We start from the raw sequence: 20871 nt of genomic DNA on the forward strand, positions 1-20871 counted from the left end.
ACGTGCAGGAGGTGAAAGCAATGGCCTTCTGCTGCTGCTGCTCCTGAGCACCTGGTCTGCTAAGGCACTTGCAATCTGAGATCAAGGAGGATCAAGATTGGTAGCCATAGATCGACTTCTCCTCCATAAATCTGCCCAAGCCCTTTTTAAAGCTATCCAGGTTAGTGGCCATCACCACCTCCTGTGGCAGCATATTCCAAACACCAATCACACGTTGTGTGAAGAAGTGTTTCCTTTTATTAGTCCTAATTCTTCCCCCCAGCATTTTCAATGAATGCCCCCTGGTTCTAGTATTAGGAGAAAGAGAGAAATGATGTACATCTACAGTGATGTAGATGGGTAACAGGAAAGAAAGGATTTCTTATTTTGTCTCCATGTAACCCGCCCTTTATAGTTGATAAACTCATATATAAAAAGCAACTGAGAATCTGTCTCTTCTGTTCTACTCTGCTAATACACACACACACACACACACACACACACACACACTCTCTCTCTCTCTCTCTCACACACACCCAACAGCCAGCCAACCGACCATGGCTGATTCATGGAGTTCAAACAGCTGCCTCTTCCTGATGCCAGAGGCCGACAGGGGCACCGAGACTGGGGGCAGTGCCAGCCGCAAAGCGAGTGCAGGAGAGGGAGTAATATATCTCTTTTTGAGGGTGATTGACTCACTCCGAGCCCCCCAGACTCCTCGCCGTGGTGACTCCCCTCCTGCCAGCAAGACAGGCAGCTCAGCTCCGCTCCAGCTACTTAGAGACAAAGCAGCTAATTAATAACCCACTCCGTGCACTCAGCGTGTGGGGAAAACACATGGCGAGAAGGCGGCTGGCAGGAGCAGGGGGGAAAGCAGGGTATATCGAGTTGCAGAGTCAAGGTCCTATAAGACGGGGCCAGGCTTGGTTTGTTATCCGCCTGTCCCCTCTGCCTTTTTCTTCAGTCCTAAGAAAAGCCCTGAATTTGGTGGCTCATTCAGCCAGGCCAACCCAGGTGTGTAAGCCCCTCCCCCCGACACATGGCCTGACTTGCTTCATATCAGACTAATGCTGGATCCAGCCCTTTACTCTCACATGAAGTCGGGATCTGATGTCCGAACGAGATCTGGCGTCCGAATGCAACTCCATCTTCCACTGTGCTTTGCAGCAACGCCTGATGAGAAAGGCTTTTGCGCAGCCTTACTCAAAACATGACTCAGCACTATATAACCACCGGCCTCTGTATTACCCACTGAGTCAACAAAGAGGATATTGCTGAGTTAGTGGAAGCTATGATTGCTCCCCCCCCCCCCCACCAATCCATCCCAGAACTGCAAAAAGCAGATGCTGGGGAGGAGGAATCCAATCTCATTCAACCCTGCAGGAATGTGAAGAAAGAAGAAGAAGAGTTTGGATTTATGTTCCCCTTTTCTCTCCTGTAAGGAGACTCAAAGGGGCGTACTATCTCCTTTCCCTTTCTCCCCCCCCCCCTCAACACAACAAACACCCTGTGAGGTGGGTGGGGCTGAGAGAGTTCTGAACAACTGTGACTAGCCTAAGGTCACCCAGCTGGCATGTGTTGGAGTGCACAAGCTAATCTGGTTTACCGGATAACCCTCCACAGCCCAAGTGGCAGAGTGGGGAATCAAACCCGGTTCTCCAGATTACAGTGCACCTGCTCTTAACCACTACACCACCCTGGCTCTGGAAGGAAGAGTCATGGAACTATCCTATAGAGATTTACGCAGTTCCAAGCATGTGGCTGCCGGGTCTTAAGTACCAAAAGAGCCCAAACAAGCTACAAAACTGGAGATGCTTGAATGCCCCACACAGCTTCCAAATCTGGTTTTTTTTTCTCTCTCCACAGTTGGGTAAACACAACCCCAACTGCACAGAACTCCAAACTGTGCTATAATCAATGCCTTCTGACAATATGCCCCTTTGATGCACACAGCAAAGCTGACTGACCTAATGGCCCATTCGCTTGGCTGGACTTCCAACTTTCTCACCTGAACGATTCTGCCTCTGAAAATGGCTTGGCTCAGCCACAATCTGGGGAAGCGATGTCATCATCTCCAGCAAGGAGGCCCCTCGGCGTGATTCCTATGGATTGGCCGCGTCCTGCTGAGGGCACGCCGGCAAGAGAGAAGCGGTTTCCAAGGGAATGATAAACAGGCCCTCTCCGGGCCAGTGCTGTTGCCCAGCTAATAGACGTCAATCAAGAGTAAACGTTCCGTGTAAAATCTGCACAGGCCTACGGAACCTTCTTGGGACCACCAGAACACCTCTCAGCAATGGCAACACATGCCACAAAGATGGAAACAATTTAAAAAACCCTAGATTTACAAAATCTGGTTGTCGTGGGTTTTCCAGGTTATGTAGCCATGATCTCCTTAGGAGCAAAAACTACCAGATCATGGTCCTACAACCTGGAAAACCCACAACAACCAGACATTAAAGGACTTTGTCCCGGAAAAGCCAGTCGATCTCACCCATGAAAGCCTTTGACAATTGGTCCTTTCATGTCTTGTCCGTCTGTTCATACCCGACATGAAAGTTCCCACTCATGAATGGCTGATGCACTAAATTGATACCAGCAAGAGCTGAGTCAAGTAACAGCAACTGCTATCAAGGGAGCAGTAGAATTGGGCTTAGTGATAGATTTGGGCTCGGGATTGCCAATTTTCCAGTGGGCCCCTGCTCTTGTGCCATTAAAAACTGCTTTCGCTGCAAAAGTTTACAGGTGATAATAAGTTTTCAGCAGTGGTGGGTTCCAAAAATGTTAGTAACAGGTTCCCATGGTGGTGGGATTCAAACTGTGGCGTAGTGCCAATGGGGCTGGGCGGGGCACGACGGGGGCGGGCATGACGGGGGCGGGGCATTCCTGGGCGGGGCTGCGGCAAGGACACAGCCGCTGTGCCGGTCCTTGGGTGGGAAATGAATGCACGCAGGCGCAGGCTGCCACGTACGCCGGTGCACCTCCTGCCAGACTGCTTCAAGTTCTGCGCGCTACTGCTGAAACAAGGGGCGTAACTAAGGCAAAAATCACATGGCAAAATCACCAATTAGTAACCCCCTCTTGGCACACACAAATAATTAGTAACATACTATCGGGAACCTGTGAGAACCTGCTGGATCCCACCTCTGGGTTTCAGTCTTGGACAAGCCGTGAAGGGTTCATCTGGCACTCAAGCTGCTGTTAGGGGTGTAACAGCACACCAAGCCATGTGTTTTTTCCTGCTCAGTTGTCAGTCTTGTTTGCATGCCAGAAACAGAAGCGATGGTTTATTTCTTGCAAAGCAAAGTCAGTTCAAGCGGACTTCCCTTAAAGAGGTGTCCTGCAACAAATCAATGCTGAAAAGCCCTTTGGAGTTATTGCCGCTACACAGAATAAAGGTATTGCGAACTTAAAAATGAAAATAAAAAATCGAGCCATTCTTTTAAAGAAGGCAATGTTTGCTTTCTCGGAAAAAAATCACTAACATCTTGAAATATTACATACCCATCCAAGTACTGTGGAATGAAACATGAGGTTTTTGCTTTTATGCCAACTTCTGCCTAACTGACACAGTCATATGGCCATTAGGAATGTTGTTTTTACAGTGAGAGTAGTTTAGCAGTGGAGTTGGCTGCCTAAGAAAGTGGAGAGCTCACCCGCTCTGGCAGTCTTCAAGCAGTGGCTGAGTGAAGACTTTGCCAGGGATGCTTTAGGCAGACCCTGCATTGAGAAGGGGGCTGCACCAGATGGTTGGCCCTTTCCAACTCTATGATTCTCTGTGTTAGTCACGTATTGTGATAAGTGAATGGTGAGTAAGTACAGCTGAATCTATTTCAGTCTGAGCAAGGCCTACTCTGAATAGATCTCTGAACCCCACCTACCTCACAAGGTGTCTGTTGTGGGGAATGGAGAGGAAAGGAGCTTATGGGCCACCTTGAGCTTCCTTACAGGAGCGAAAAGTGGGGTATAAATCTCTTCTTTGTCTTCTCTTGGCACTAGTGCCCCTCTAGGGCAGTGGCTCATTGGGGAAATTTCCCTGTACATTAAACAGCCAGTCCACCCCTGCTAATGCCATTAATTTAATTATGCTCACTATTTCATAGGACTCCACACCACATCCTGAGGCATTTTCTCTCCCCCAAATCCTTTTGGAATACGCCTTGGTAGTAATATCCAGCAGAAGAAGAGATCTGGGGGCAGGGACATAAGTATAGATTTTTTATGGGAGGGGCTCGGGGGTGGGGCCACCCCCAACGCCTCCCCAAGCCCCGCCCCTGGCCTAGCATTTATAAAAGCAGCTCTCCAAGGTCGGGGATGGCAGACTCCCCTGCCCTGCCCTCCCCCTCCCCTCTGGGCAGAGGCATAGAGGGAAAATGGAGCCTGGTGCAAAATCTGAGTTTGCGCCCCCCCCCCCCCAGGCAGCCGCTGTGATGCTGGAATCCACCCCCAAACAGCATCACTTTCAATGGTGTTTAAACTAGAGAGCCCAAATTCTCCTTTTAAATCCACCTTAAAGGGAGGATCTGGGGTCCCTAGTTAAACAACATTCAAAGTGATGCTGTTTTGGGGTGGATTATCCCCCACCCTGAAACAGCATCACTTATAATGTGGTGTAGTGGTTAAGAGCAGGTGCATTCTAATCTGGAGGAACCGGGTTTGATTCCCTGCTCTGCCACTTGAGCTGTGGAGGCTTATCTGGGGAATTCAGATTAGCCTGTGCACTCCCACACATGCCAGCTGGGTGACCCTGGGCTAGTCACAGCTTTTCGGAGCTCTCTCAGCCCCACCCACCTCACAGGGTGTTTGTTGTGAGGGAGCAAGGGCAAGGAGATTGTAAGCCCCTTTGAGTCTCCTACAGGAGAAAGGGGGGATATAAATCCAAACTCTTCTTCTTCTAAACTGAGGACCTCAGATTCTCCCTTTGCAAATCCATGCCGAGGGGGTGGATTTAAAAGGAGAATCTGGGGAAATTTGGGGGGTGCCTGCTGTCAGGGGTGCAATTGTTAAGCTAGAAGCACCAAACCTTCCGGGTATCTTTAGGAGTCTCTCCTAATGATACCACCCAGGTTTGGTGAAGTTTGGTTCACGGGGTCCAAAGTTATGGACCCTCAAAGGTGTAGCCCCCATCTTCTATTAGCTTCCATTGGAAACAATGGAGGATGGGGGCACCCCCTTTGGGAGTCCATAACTTTGGACCCCCTGAACCAAACCTCACCAAACCCGGGCAGTATTTCCATCAGGGAGAGTCCCCCAAATAATCCCTGAAAGTTTGGTGCTGCTAGCCCAAAACAATGCACCCCCCAGCAGATGCCAAAAACCGAAAAGCACTAAAAATGGTTTTAAAACCCACACAAACGGGTGGGCAGAGAGCTTGGACATGAATGGGGTTCAACTCAAACGAGAACCCCTCATCTTACCCCTCGTGCCATGTCTGTGACCTGGAAGTTCACAGAGGTTTACGTGTTATTGAAGATGGCGGCAGAAAGTGCCGTCAACTCACAGCTGATTTATGGCGACTCTGTAGAGCAGAGTGAGAACCTGCGGCGGTCTCTCCAGATACCAGGGAACTATAATTCCCTATCCCAGTTTCTTTACCAGTACGGCCACTGGCCGCGCTGACAGAGGCTACCGAAGGAATCTGTAGTTCTGAACATCTGGAGTTTTGCGTTCCTACCCCTGCTGTAGAGTTTTCAAGTCAAGAGGTGGTTTGCCATTGCCTGCCTCTGCGTGGGCCGAGGGAGTTTTGAGAGAACTGTGATTGGCCCAAGGTCAGCCAGTGACCTGCATTTGGAGGAGTGGAGAATCAAACCCAGTTCTCCAGATGCAAGCCCACTGCCCTTAACCACTACACCGCACTGTCATTGGCTGGGGCTAATAAAAGGCAATACATGGTTTTTATTTTAGGCCTGGGACAAAACTGGGAACAGCAGCTTCCCCACTGCCAACCATGCCAGGCTGCACATTCTCTAGCAGAGACTGCGTTTCTCTGCAAACATCCGCACCCCAGCAAGGAAAGTTCAGCTCTGCAGGCTGCAGAACTCAACTGCATGAGATTAGGAGGGCCAAACCCCCCCCCCATTTCTCTCCCAAGCTTCCCAGTGCCTCTCTCCCTTCCCTGCAGACTGCGGCTCCCCCAAACAAGGGCTCCAAACCGCTGCCTGTCCTGATTGCCAAATGTCTCTGATAAATAGCTTATGCTAATGCGGAGCAGAGGGAAAGTGCCAGAGTTAATAAAGCCACCGCATCTCCCTGTGTGAGCAGCAGGCCTGCTGTTTATGCAGCAAACGCTCCATGCATAAAGATTCTCCCCCCCTTCCCCGCCCCAGTCCTCTGGAGCCAGCCCTGACGCTCCACGGGAGGAATAGAAGTGGCTCATTAGGAGAAGGCAAGCGGGCCGGCAAGCATTTGCACACACACACACACACACGGCTCTTGATTTCTAATGCCCCTTTTATTGATGGGTGCACCTTGTCTGCTTGCAGCAGGGTCCCAGCCACACCTCAGAGGCTCGCTGGACAGCTGCGACTGGCCGCTCGAGCGAGAGCATCAGCACTGTAGCACCTGCTCACTCTGCAGGGCTATTTTGCGGCACGAGGGTCCGCAGTCAGCTTTCGATCTTCCCTCTTCCTCTGCAGGTCAGAAGAAGACAACTGCTGGGAGAGGGAAACGAGGGCCACAAATCACAGCGCATCACCTCAGAGCAGACAAAGGGTGTGCCAAACCAGCGCTGCTGCAGTGGTTTAAATGGATGCCCAGCAAATCTTGGGAAGGGCTTTGCGGTCTGCTGATGAACTGTTTTCCCCCCAAACAGCAGTGAACCTGCAAAGGTTAAGAGGGTGCGCCAACTTCATGTTGGATACGTGAAGCTGTCTTCTGCTGAATCAGAAAATTGGCCTGTCAAGGACAGCATTGTCTACTCAGGCCAACAGCTAATCTCCGGGATTTCAGCTATTGGCCTTTCACACTACCTTCTAATGAAATCTTTTAAACTGAAGATGCCAGGGATAGAACCTGGGACTTTCTGAATTCTAAGCAAAAGCCCTATTGTTGAGCCATGGCATCATGAATCAGTTTCTCCAATGCAACTAGCACCTGAGCCCTGGGTGAATGAATGAATGAATGAATGAATGAATGAATGAATGAATGAATGAATGAATGAATGAATTCATTCATTCATTCATTCATTCATTCATTCATTCATTCATTCATTCATTCATTCCCATTCCCATCCTGTGTTTTCCCAAGAGGGCAACAAACAGTTCAAACCAAAACCAAGAACCCAAATAAATCACATTACTTGTCTCCTGGGGAGAAGAAAGGGAAGGGGAGTTCGAAAACTGTGAGGAAGCCCTCAATTAGGCACATGGACAGTGTAGCCAAGAAGGCATGCTAACTTGGCCTTCGTAGTGTTGGAAGTGACACTATCTAGCGTGCAAAGGAAGTGAGAAGACAAGTGGTCAGCTAGATTATTGGTCTTTAAGGTTAGAGACCCTTCCGTCCGTTCGTGTCACCCTGCCTGTCCTAAGACTGATAATCTCAAGTCTAATTTTCTTTCTTCTCGGAAGTATTTTCTCCTTTCTCCTTAGCTGGCAACATATTGAAGGCTATCCCTCTCTTGTCTCTCAGCATTCCTGTCTGAAATGTAGCTCCCTAGGAAACATTTAACTTTCTCCTTAATCAATGAGTCTGCTGCTTCTCTGCGTGAATAGCAATCTGCCAACATGTCATTGCGAAAGTACCAAGGTAGGCTCAGAAAAGTTCAGCAGACGAAGCTGTCCACCGATCTCCACACCAGGAGCTTCACCTAATTCAGTGGTGGCGAACCTTTGGCACTCCAGATGTTATGGACTACAATTCCCATCAGCCCCTGCCAGCATGGCCAATTGGCCATGCTGGTAGGGGCTGATGGGAATTGTAGTCCATAACATCTGGAGTGCCAAAGGTTTACCACCACGGACCTAATTCATTTCCATCTAATGGGTTGCTGTTCAAAGGGCAGGAGCAGGTTCCTGCTTTCAAAGAACAGCCAGCCCAGCCCCTGCACCCGAGCAGAAGTTCCCTGGAGCAGGCAATGCTAAGTAAACGTAATACCTTCTCACTTATGAGCCAGAGCTCGCTCATGGGTTTAATGGGCTGTAAATAACTTTGGGGATGTAAAATGCTTGGTTAAGTCTGGAATGAGTGCCAAACTTGCCTAGCTGGCAGTACAGCAGAACTAGGAAAGACATCTGCTGTATGAACGCTATCATCTCTGAGGAGATTTTCAAGCCCCCTTCCATGGGAGACAGCTTTCATTTTCCAACTAGGAGACCTCGTCTCATCCCTTCCCTCTTTTAATTGATTCCTGGAAAGCGTTTGCAGTGACTCCCTCAAGAGACCCGCTCCACCCCAGGAGAGTAGCTTCTCCAAGTAGTTGGCCTCATTGCTAAGCTCATCCCAAGGAACGCTGATTGAAGTTCACCTGGCACACAGCCGGCCTTCAGGGTCGGCAACAGACAGAAAGTTCCCCCAGAAAATTCACAGTTAAAGTCAGAACTCTTACACTTAATGTCTTATTGAATATCTTGTTGCTGGTTTTAACGAACATTTGTGTGAATTATGCTACTTTTTATATCCATTAGGGTTTTTTATGCTCCACTTCTTATGTTGCTCCTATGCTCCTTATGCTTTTAATGCGTTAACTATGCTTTCATGCTGCTCTTTGTGTTCTTTTCTTACCATCATATATCTTTCCCATTTCCCTGTCAGTCCTAAAACGAAGAAGGAAGGAAATAATAGCAGTCAGAAGCTCAGGAGGACTGAAGAGAACAACCTGAAGAACTGAGGAGAACAGCCATTTGGGCCTCCACAACTGCCAAATACTACCTGGTGACTACTCATTGGTCGTTTCCCCACTTACCTCGACCAAAGGTTGCTGCGCGCTACTCCCAGCGCGCATCATTTCTGGTGCGCTCCCGGGCTTCCCCACGACCCAAAAAGTGCCGTTTTGAGGAGCGCCAGGAATGACGCGCGCTGAGGGGGCGTGACAGCAGCAGCGTCGTGGCGAGTGCCGGGGGACCCCACACTACTTGGGGAGAGTAGTGCGCAGCAGCAGGTAAGTGGGGAAACAACCATTGTCACCAACCATCAGGAGAAACAAAAGACTCCTCTTCCAGGGGAAGCTCAGTCTTTCTAGGGAAGTGCCTGTCAACCTTACACAAACACATCACAGGTCTCTCTTCTACCGCCATAACTTATTTTATGTGCCTCATTTTAAACAGCTTTAAATGTTTTATTGTAAATGTCATCCACCTCTTCTCCACTTTATCCTCACAACAATTCTGTGCGACAGACAGAGAGAAAGTGGCTGGCCAAAGATCACCCACTAAGCATCACCACAGAATGGAGATCCAAACCTGGATCTTCTTCTGGTTCCTAGCCAGAGGTGGGATCCAGCAGGTTCTCACAGGTTCCCGAGAGTAGGTTACTAATTATTTGTGTGTGCTGAGAGTGGGTTACTAATTGATTTTGCCACGTGATTTTTGCCCCTCCTCTCAGCAGTAGCACGCAGAACTTGAAGCAGTCTAGCAGGAGGTGCACTGGCGTGCGTGGCTACCTGCGCCTGTGTGCATTCGTTTCCCGCCCAAGGACTGGCGCAGCAGCTGTGTCCTTGCCACAGCCCCGCCTAGGAATGACCCACCCCCGGAATACCCAGCCACGCTCCTGTCATGCCCTGGCCAGTCCCATTGGCGCTACGCCACAGTTTGAGTCCCACCACCATGGGAACCTGTTACTAAAATTTTTGGATCCCACCACTGGTCCTAGCCCACTCATTTAACCGCATCCCCACACTGGTTCACAAGTTGGGAGCTGTTAGGTCGAAAAGGTGGTCTGCAAATTGAGAAAGGAAATAAATGACATGCCACTGGAATAGTTTTTGACTGTGACTGCTATCGGCCCCCACTGACTGATCAAGAGAGGCCTAGAAGTTTCTATGAGTTTGGGCGTAACTTCTGAAGGAGGCCTGTTTCTCCAAAACCATCTTCAGCAACTGCAGATGGCAGCCAGAAGAGGGACACACAAAGTGAGACATTAGGGCAGCCTCCTGTCCAGAACAGCAGCTTCAAAACAGAACTTGGTTCATGGCTCACTCCCTGTCCTCTGACAACAGGCATGGGGCATGCCACCCAGGGGGACACATGGGGTCAAATGTCCATGGGCTGCAGCCATTTAGTCACGGAGGGGGCAGAAAATCACCCTCCACCCCCCTCCTCTTTTCCCCGGGTCCATACACTGACTTCAAGACCTGGTGCAAAAAAACATTGTTTGGTCGTGGTGGGAGGGGCAGCCACCCATATGGGGGGAGGGAGGCAGAAAATTCAGGTTTTGCACTGGGCTACATTTTCCCTAGATACGTCTCTGCAACGGGCACACACAATATTACATACTGGGAGGCAATTCCAAATGCTGGGGTACGTATGTATTTAAGTCCCATCACATTACAGAGGTGGCTTTCCATTGGCTTCCTTTCCTTGATGGTCTCCCACCCAAGTAGTGGCCCTGCTTAGCTTCCTTTCCTTGATGGTCTCCCACCCAAGTAGTGGCCTTGCTTAGCTTCTATGAACTGACAGGATTAGGCTGTGCCACATCACCTTCCGTCTCAAGTGCTGGGGTACAGACAGCCCCCCCCCCCCAAAAAAAAATCTGGCCAGATTTGTCCTGTTTGTTCTAGCCAGTTCTGAGCTGCACCTTTATACTTTTCAACAACACTAAAGGCACCAGCTAATAATGCTGATCTATCAATAATTCATCTATCGATAGATCAATACATGATTGAGGAAGCAACAGACCCAAATGGACGCCAATCAAAGTCAGCTAATTGAAAGGAAGCGCATTGCAGGTCGAAGCAACCACTGACATCACAACTGCCCAAGGGTGGCAGGTGCAGCTCCTCTGTCCTTTGGCTTCAGCGAAGAGGCTGGAAGGACAGCCACCGAGAAAGACCGGCTTTAGCCAAACACCATTTAATGAACATCATTTACATACTGGGGAGGGAAGGAAAAAATCAATTCAACCGGGCTGAGTTACACGGGATCACAACAGAGGTCCCTTCTGACTCACAAGATTTGCAATTCTGTGCCCTTCTCCTCATTTGCATTAACAGCAAATACTAATTAATAATGCTAATGAAGAGTGTCTCCTGTTTGTGACAGTGAGCTTGAACAAGGCCAGGGTAAGGTCTCCCCTGCACACCGACGGAGACCAAGCTTTGTGTCTGCAGCTTCGCTGACACATTTTTCATTTGCACATTTTCCAAAGGCAGAAAACTGGAACTTCCAATCAGGGTGATCTCTCCTCCGATATTTATCTAGTTATTATTTTATTATCACTGACATCACCAGATGGGTTTCTTTTTTTCTTGCATTATTCCCTACCACTGAACTAAGAAATGTCAAGGCAAACAGGATGTCTTTGCTTGTCAGATGATCTGTGTGTTTAAGAGCTGCAGCGCTGGCAGATGGAAAGGATACAGTTGGGAGTTTTCCTGCAGCATGCATTTGCAGTGATGCAAGGGTCTGCACCTGTTGAATTCCTGCCCACCATCACTTTTTAAAAGACATAATTTCTGGGTAGGAGAAATGGTTGCCGTTCCGACTTGCGTTACTTATGTGTTCCCTTGTAAAATCACCAAGTTGCTTCTTGAATTTTCCAGTCCTCCAGACCTGCACTGTGGATCTTCACTGGCTTTTACACTCTGTCTCGGAAAAAGATGTTAGTATGGTCAGTTGAGGTACAGCATCCCACCTTCCCTCAGCCAGCGTGGTGTAGTAGTTAACAGCAGGTGGATTCTAATCTGAAGAACCGGGTTTGATTCTCCACTCCTCCACCTGAGTGGCAGAGGCTTATCTGGTGAACCAGATATGTTTCTGCACTCCTACATTCCTGCTGGGCAACCTTGGGCCAGTCACAGTTCTTTGGAACTTTCTCAGCCCCACCTACCTCACAAGGTGTCTGTTGTGGGGAGACGCAGAAAAAGGAGTTTGTCAGCCCCTTTGAGGTGGCTTGTGGGTGGGCAAGGCAGGAGGGTTGTCACAGGTGGGGAGAACGGGGTTGCTGCTGGATCAGGGAGAGGTGGGCCAGGGGCAGACATCTCACCAATGTGCGTGCAGGACTGAGTTCTGCACACCAATTGGTGGGAGGGTTTGTAGCCAGAAGGCAGTGATTGGTCGCTGCTTAGGGAATTAAACATGGTAAGACTGTTGTAGGACTGGGGAGATCTGGATTCAAATCCTCACTCTCTCATGATACTCACAAGTTGGGAAGGTGGAACAATACAACTTACCAGGGCCCAGGGTAAATGGACTGCAATCTTATTACATGTTCTGTAATAAGTAGACAAGTAGACATTTTATTGTCATGATTCATCATATTGTACGGTTCAACAGGATCATGTACATGGGAGGGTCCTTGTTACACTTCTGTACCAGGCCCAGAGAAACAATGCTTGGGCTAGCCATTCTCTCTCAACCTGTTTTGCAAGGCTGTTCTAACGATATAATGGAGAAGAAAATAATGCTGCCTTGTGCCCCTTAGAGAAAGGGCGAGGATGAGTCTACAAAAGATACCAGCACTGATTGAAATCATGTTACCTTAGATAATGCTTAGATAATGCTTACATTTTCAAGATGATACATCAGTTTGCTCAGAGGCTTAAGATGGGCAGTAGGGCAGGCAGAGTCACAAATCACAGTTTCTCATTGGTTCAGTGCTTGCAGCCTAACACGGCCAATCATAAAAAGCCACTGCATCCTACAGGGGGGCGGGGAGGGGGGAGAAAAACATGAAGAGTCTTGTGACTGGCTATCTACTCCTGATTGGGTAGTGGCTGCCAGGATAATTTTCACAACACCACTTCAGTGGAGGACCAAAATCATCTATGCAGCAAGAGCTTGGCATTTCAGCAGCTGTAACCTTAAAGGTCTATCACCAGTCCTAACTCCAGACCAAACACTCTTTGAAGATCCAAGCCAATTCAGAGCTAACAATATTTTTGGCTTCTTTATCCATTACGTAATAATATCTAAGCCCTAGGTGACTCAGTACCTGGTGCTGGCCCTTGCAAAGGCTGAAGGAAATGTAGACATGGCTAGTTATGGCTCCAGCTAAATGCTTACGGAGAAACATTCTATGGGGAATGCAGGGATGTGGGAGTCAGGACTTCAAGAGCATTCCATCCAAGTTCCTGACATGCTGTGCAACAGAAGTCTAGTGCTTGCAAACAGTCGAGGGTGGGGAAAGTGTATTTGGACCACAGACAACAGATGGGGGCTCCCTTCATTGATTCTTCTTTCATTCGTTCAGTTTATCTGCTCCCCACATAGAAAACTAGATGCCAGTAAGATGGGTCTCAGATGGGCCAGTCTTCTTTGTCCATGAAAGGGTCACCATCTTCAGGTGTTCTGTTAGAGCAGAGGTGTCCAACAGAGATGCATCAGATCATTATATTGGCTGTTCAAAAGGGACACCGCCCAGACACAACTTTAGAGCTGTTTGCGAGAAGTCAGAGTTGGTGGGTGGGGTCCAGCCATGTCATCTTGGAGAATAACTCAATTTTTCTGGCAGCAGCAGTGTGAAAATGCTGGTTGCTGCAAACAGTGAGGGCGGGACCTTTTTGCACAAGCTGGAAGCGGGAGATTCGGAAGTTACGCTCCTGTCAAAAGTGTTCCTAAGAGTCACCAGAGTGTGAATCTGTACAAATTGGAACTCTTTCTGCAGAAAGCACGTACCATCACCCCAGATGAAGTAAAACCTCCCCAGATATTTCCAGGGGAAAAAGGGAGAGCATTAAACAGTGCAGTCCTAAACAGAGTTGTGCCCTTCTAAGTCCATTGACTTAAGCTTTCGAAGGGATGCAACTCAGTTTAGGATTGCAGTATTGGAGACTCAGTTTTGGAAGATACGTACCTGGCCACAGATTGAGCTACCCGCCTCTTTCCAAGCTAGTAGCCAAGTCAAGCAAGACCCACATATTCTCGTGACAAGGAACAGCCTGGATACTGTCTTTCTTATCTGTTACCCTTTGCAGAATTGCATGGGGGAAACCAGGTATAGATATATTAACCTTCTCCAAGAGAGGGCGCTAGTTGGCCGAGCTACATTCCCTATCAGGTCTGCACAGTCAACATCTGTATTGGGATACTGTGTAGTCTGAAGATGCTGTGACCACTTACCAGCCTGCCACATATCCTAATAAGGAGTCATAAGTTTGCATTCATCAGCAGTGCTCTTATTCCAAAATTGGCCATGATGTTCCTCAGCTGGGTTCACCACCTGCCAGAGGGCCGCTCTCTGAAAACATGCCTTCGATACAGGGAAATAGTTCCGTGGACTTTGCAACACGCGGTCACTTTACGGGGACACACCGGAGAGGGAGCCATGCTTGCCTAGAGATGCTCACCCCGCTGGTCTATTTCTCAGAAAAGGAGTGTCGTCTCAGCACCCTGGTCTCAGATGCGCAAGGCAGAATGAGCTGTCGCAGCGAAGAAAGAAATGCACTCTGCACTTGATCAGAAGCAGCGAGCTCGTGCCGCGTATTCCACAGCAATTCCAGCATTGAGCTCTGGCATGCAAAACATATTGGGGGAAAGGGAGGGGCCGGGGGAGTCCAGTCTTGCAACCTAATCCAAAGCACGCTGACTTGCCAGGAAGGGCGCGAGATGCGCTACCATGCAAGGTTTGCAGGGCGTGGGACAGTCCTACTGAGTGCACAGGAACTTACTACCGAGTAAGCATCCCTAGATCGGGGTGTGCCGTAATGAATCCTGACCTTGAAGACCACGCTGACACACACACACACACACACATACACGTGTAGAGGTTTTTTCTACGGGGGGGAGGGAGTGTCAGGAAAGAAGCCTGCAACCCGCCTAGACGAATGCCCACCAAAGCACCTCCTCTCCCAGGGCCCATTTCCCGGGCACTGCGCAGATCCCACCGGGGAATTCTCAATTCTGCGGGGCCCCGGCGGGCGAGCGAGCCTACAGCGTCCAGCGCGCCTTTCTGACACACGGGGACGTCTGAACGGGCAGCTGGAAACCCCCCCCCCCGCTCTCCCAACTTCCCCCCTGTCAACTTTTTCACCGCCCCCCTCCGCAACTCAGGCCACGCTCCCAAACCTTCCCCCCAGTCCCTGAACCATCTCCCAACGACATACTTCGGCCGCGGCGCGCAGGTGGCAGCGCTCAACCACGGCGCCCGGGAGCATGTGCAGAGCGCCGCCACCGTTGCCAAAGCGCGCGTTTGGAGAGCAGGGAGAGAGCCGAGCCCCGGCCCCTCTCGGCTCCCAGAGCCTGCCCCTTCCCTCCCTCGGACGGGGGTGGGTGGGGATGGGGCCCCTCCGCGCCGGCCCCTCACCGTTGAGGCTGCTGGTGGCGTTGCCCAGGTCGAGGAGGCCGGGCCCGAGGGCGGCCAGGGCGGACGAGTTGAGGCCGAGCAGCAGCTCCGAGGAGTTGGCCAAGGCGTCGCCGGCCGCCAGCGAGTCGGCGAACAGGTTCATCTGCAGCAGCGTCTGGAGCAGGTAGCGCAGCATCGCCCCGCCGCAGCCGCGGACCCTGCGCCGCTGCCTCCGCCCGCGCCTGTGCTGGCATCCGGGCGGCCCCGAGGACCAGCAGGCGGCGGCGGCGGCGTCGTGCAAGCATCCAGCGCCGGGCGGCTGCAGCGCGGCTCTGCGCCTCCTCGCCTCTCCCCTCCTTCGCCGGGCTGGGCTGGGCTGGGCCGGGCTGGCCGCTCCCCTGGGGGCCGGGCGGGCGGAAAGCAGGTGCCGCCGCCAATAAATGTTTAATTATTAGATTAATAACCCTCCCTGGAGGGGAGGGGAGGGGAAAGAGGCGTCCTCGCCTCTCTCTCTCCTGGCAGAAGAGCTGGACCAAGAGCTGGGCTCTTCCAGGCGGGCTCCTCTTTCCCAGGGCGCCCGGGGCGAGGGGGGGGGGGCGAGCCTGGCTAGGAAAGGCAGGGGGGGCTGAATCCGGCCCCTCCAAGTCCAGGCTGGCCACCTCCCGTTGAGAAACCATCTGGAGTGGCTGAACTTGCAACGGGACGTTTGGGGCAGTGCGGTCCCTTCTCTTCCCAAAATGTGCCACCAGGGAGGAAAAATTCCTGCTGACCAAGCGTGTTTCCAGAGCAACCCATTTTTTTGCAGAGTTTGCTGCCGAGCGACTGTGCTTAGGCTGGGCAGGCTGGAGCGGAATGCAAGAGAGAGAGAGAGGCTCTGGATCCAAAGGGCCGGAAACCGGCTCTACTACATTTGAGGGGCTCCTAAATACAGTTTTTTAAACTAAATATTACCGAAATTGATTATCCAGTATTGGTGAATAACACCCTGGGTCCTCTTAAATCTGACATAGTTTAGGGCCTCAGCCTATCTGATTTTGGCCTTGAAGAATAGCCATAGGAAGTAGAACAATCCCAATGGATTCTGGGTTTTGCAACATTTGAGATGCTTCCATGCTTCTAACCTGGACACTGGGAATATGGGAGTATGAGGAAGCCCCTACATGGGGCTTGCCAATGATAATCACATTTCAACTATAACAAGTCACGTATCCCAAACGATCCCCACTCGGGCCCTTCACTTTTATGAAAGGAGCCCGGCTGGGCCTGTGCAAGTTGAACTGTCCATGTGATGTACCCATGGGGTTCAATGCCATATGGGATCTCCGCTTCCTTCTGCACTTTCTCTGCAAAGCTTAAGTGCCAAGTTGGGAGCTGGAGAAAGTCTTATACAGGCTGGGGTGATCAAACTAGATTGTGTTTCGCTACTTTCTGAGTAGTCGCTCCTTGGCCTCATAGCTTTGCCATCCATTCTCTCTGAGGGCCCCACCAGCTGCACTGCAGAAGTTCGTGAATGGTACTTTTCTCTTTAAAGATGCGCATGGGCCTGATCCAGGCCGGGACTTTGGCCTGAGCAAAATGTGGGGTTCAGAGTTCTCTTCAGTGACATATCCTTTTCTGGAAATGGCCCAGCAGAACTGCTATTTATCCCTCTGCAGCAAATGTAGCCAGGGTAGCCTAATCTCATCAGATCTCAGAAGCTAAATAGGGTCAACCCTGGTTGAGAATTGGATGGGAGACCACCAAGCATTGCCAGGGTTGTTGTTCAGAGGAAGGCAACACCACCTCTGCAAGTTTCTTGCCTTGAAAAACCTACAAGGGTGTAAAACATGCGGCTCAGGCCCCTGAGAGCGCTTACCAGGTTCGCAAGTCAGCAGAGACAACTCTCGCTCCTGATCAGGTCTGATAAGCACCCATTACACCCCCCCCATTCCTGATCTGAGCTAGTGAGCCTGCTTTGAGCTTGCCAGCTGAGGCAGCCACCCCCTCAGAGCCAACCATCTCCCCTAATGCCAATCTGGGCTGGCAAGCCTGCAACTTAATGACACTTTACACACATGCACAGCAGATATACAGGTACCCATGTCTGTCTGCCCAGGTTCCAAGACTGGGGGGCTGTTGTCGCTCTTAGATGCACTTCAGACCTTCAAAGATTTTCTCCCCCGCCTCCTCACCATTTTGGCTGCAGTAGTGGTTCAATGAAACAGTCCAAATCAATGAACCAGGTGAAGGCCAATTGAGAACTGTCTCCTAAAGAACATGTACTATTGTGATTGCCCTTATCTGGTGCAGTGTGGGGGTGGTGGAATGCAGTCTCTCACAAATACCTACAACAGCTGCTGCTATCTGAAACAGCCTGGATATTTGCACTAGCACAGCAAGAATCATTTCCCTTGTGATATATTTGACTGGGGGAAACTCAGCATTTTACACTGTTTTCACTAGCTTTCTAAGACTCTGGGAAACTGTGTTGAAGATATTTTTTCCCCTTGATTTACTAAAGTATGCAAAGATATAAACGGAGTCTAAGCACATACGTCCAGTGTTGGGGTGGGGGTGGGAATCAGAGCTGGGCAAATTTAATAAACCCAACACTGCCAGTTTAGCAAGGGGTACTCAGCTGTTGCGGCGTTTGCGGCGGAAGAATCCACAGGAGACAACATGAAATTCAGCTGCATCTTTGCAGGTCTGTCTAAGATATGCAAGGTGGGCAAGAACTCCTTCGTCATCCGCTGGCACTGTGAGAACACAGTTTTGGATGCTGTTCAAAAACAATTTCAGTTCCAGCAGAAGACCAGTAAAAAAAAAAAGTTGATGCTGTTTTATACCCTTCATAAATCAATCCGTTGTTTGTGTGTAATGCGCTGCAGCAATCGGCCTGGCGATAAATTTCCCCGGGTCTTTCTCCTTACTTTGAAGCAGCTCTGTGGACTGCGGCCTGAGAGGTTCATTACCCAGCCTGAATGTTTAATGGTCTCCACACTCTGGAATTCCACACGGGGATGCCCAGTGTGAAAGGGGTGGGGGAGTTACAGAGGCGGGAAGGAGGGTCTCAGCCCAGATCTGGCAAGCTACGAGATACAAGAGAAGCAGAAGCTACATTTGAACCTTCATTCTCGCACAGAAAGAGTTACCCAAGACTTGCGCGGACCTTCAGAATCTCTAGTAATCCAGGGAGCTGTTGTGGAAGGCCTCACCAGGTGGCGCTCTTGCACACGTCGTTCATTAACCACCCCTGCCAGAACAAAATCCATTTGGAGCAGGTATGACAGTCTCCATGTGGGGCCTGGGGACTGTCCAGAATCACTGCTCCTCTCCAGGCTACAGAGATTGGTTCCCCGGGAGAAAATGGGTGCTGTGGATGGTGGACTCCTTGGCATTTTACCCCACGTAGGACCCTGTCCTCCCCAGGCTGTATCACCAAATCTCCATGAGTTTCCCAACCTGAATCTGGCAACACTACCCCCTTATCCTCTGCCAGGGGCTGGGAAAGCTGGCAACCCTAATTTGGAGACAGCTATCTAGAATTGCCATTAAGTTGGAAGCAACTCGACAGGATGTGACACAGACATCTTGTGGGCCTTTCCCCACTTTTCCTTCTACCACCGTCGCTGCGCGCTACTCACAGCGGGCGTCATTTATGGTGCGCGCCTGGGCTTCCCCACGACCCTGCGCTCTCTGCGCGGGGTCATCAAAAGGCGCTGTTTTGAAGAGCACCAGGAATGACACGCGCTGAGGGGGCGCGACAGAGGCAGCGTCGGGGCGGCTGCGTTGTCGTCGCCTCTGTAGTGGGGAGTGCCGCGGGACCCCGTGCTACTTGGCCCGAGTAGCGCGCAGCAGAAGGTAAGTGGGGAAAGGCCCTTGGAGTGAGTTCTCAGAGGAAGCAGAGGCTGCTAAGAAGAAGCCACAGTCCTTATTAAGTCCAGCTCTTGTGGCAGAAGAACACTTGGAGATGGGGTTCCCCGGGATTTCTAAGGAAAGGGGGTATTGTCTACCTGACAGCTTGTCAGAGAGTGGAGTTGATTTAGGAGCATATGAAAGCCGTTTCTATTCAATTACTGTAAAGCCGTTTCTATTCAATTACTGTAAATCTAAGCACTTGAACGTGCAGCATATCATCTGACACTTCCCAAACTTTAACGTGTTAGTTCTATTTCTTATTTCAAGTTTCTAGACCTCGTGGTGCAAAAGAAACAGGTTGCTTGCAACTCAGTCAGTAACCTGTTTGCAGATGAAAGCATGCAGCCATTTCTCTCTCTTCTCTATCTTTCCCTTCCAATAGAAACACATGCATTCCATATACAAACCATTACATTTTATTCAGATTGCAGAGTTTTCCAATCTCAACATCTGGACTGCTGGAAAAAAAGCAAAACAAACCATGGGCTCAGTTCCTCACTCAGGGATCCATTTGTGTGAAACTTGACTAGCAAATGAGAGCCAGCGTGGTGTAGTGATTAAGAGCAGGTGCACTCTAATCTGGAGAACCGGGTTTGATTCCCCGCTCAGCCACTTGAGCTGTGGAAGATTATCTGATGAACTTGATTAGCTTGTGCACTCCAACACATGCTAGCTGGGTGACCTAGGGACAGTCACAATTCTTCAGAGCTCTTTCAGCCCTACCTACCTCACAGGGTGCTTGTTGTGAGGGGGGAAGGGAAAGGAGTTTGTAAGCCCCTTTGAGTCTCCATACAGGAGAGGAAGGGGGGATATAAATCCAACTTCTCTTCTTCAAATGGATAAAAATCAAATTCAATGATGCCTGCTTTAAGGACGGTCAAACTCTGAATCAGAGCTGTGAATTATTTTCTAAGAATCTCTTGCCGTTAGCTCCCACAAGCACTGAGCCCACCCTCTTCAACTTTAGAGATGGTAATAAGAAGGGGTGTCTTCGCAGCTGGGCAGAGGGTCACAGTTAAGATGCTGTTCAAATTCCTTGTTAGCCAGGAGAGCCAATTGTTTGACATTCTTCATTAGGATTTTACACTCTTCTGCTTCAAGTGTCATTAGATTCATCTCTCATATCTGCATACTCCAGCCTCTCAGGCCCAAACTATGCAATGATAGCACTTCTCCTGAAGTATTATTGATTGTAGAAAGGATGAAGAACTGAAAGGAGTGTTGTACACACTTACAGATAGTATCACTTATAAGAGCATTTTCAAATATGACCTTCCAGCTCCACAAATGCTAAGATGTTTGGGAGCCTCTTCAGGTACAAGTGTCGCCTGGCTTTTTGCGGTCTGTGATTACAGACGTGGAGACACTCAAGATCTACACAACTTTTCAAGTTTCATGTCGGCAACTGCGTTGGTATGCATTAGAAGAGCAAGGTTAGAATCCAGTAGCACCTTAAAGACCATCAAATATATAAAGCTTTTGAGGGTCAAAGCTAACTTTGACTCTTATATCTTGAAAACCTTGTTGGTTGTTAAAATGCAACTGGACTTAAATCTTGCACAACTTTTCTAGCGGTTGAACCAAGCAGAACTGAACAAAAGATTGCATGGAGGATGAGTTTTATTT

At 49.9% G+C, this 20871-nt stretch overlaps 1 protein-coding gene across 12 annotated transcripts in view; it reads right to left on the bottom strand.

Annotated features, from left to right (window-relative positions):
• The window catches only part of ROBO3 (roundabout guidance receptor 3), a 308273-nt gene extending 292596 nt beyond the window's left edge, over window positions 1-15677 (bottom strand). For 5 of the 12 annotated variants that reach the window (XM_048512421.1, XM_048512407.1, XM_048512411.1 and 2 more), the window contains exon 1: window positions 15370-15674. In XM_048512421.1, the coding sequence (XP_048368378.1) occupies window positions 15370-15544 (175 nt within the window). In that variant the 5' untranslated portion in view covers window positions 15545-15674. Of the gene's footprint in view, window positions 1-15369 lie in introns of all 12 variants that reach the window. The other 7 variants (XM_048512415.1, XM_048512419.1, XM_048512417.1 and 4 more) reach the window with 3 other exon arrangements.
• Between the last annotated feature and the right edge of the window lie 5194 nt (window positions 15678-20871).

The sequence above is a fragment of the Sphaerodactylus townsendi genome, linkage group LG12, assembly GCF_021028975.2.
Source record: "Sphaerodactylus townsendi isolate TG3544 linkage group LG12, MPM_Stown_v2.3, whole genome shotgun sequence".
In the NCBI taxonomy this organism is placed as follows: domain Eukaryota; kingdom Metazoa; phylum Chordata; class Lepidosauria; order Squamata; family Sphaerodactylidae; genus Sphaerodactylus; species Sphaerodactylus townsendi.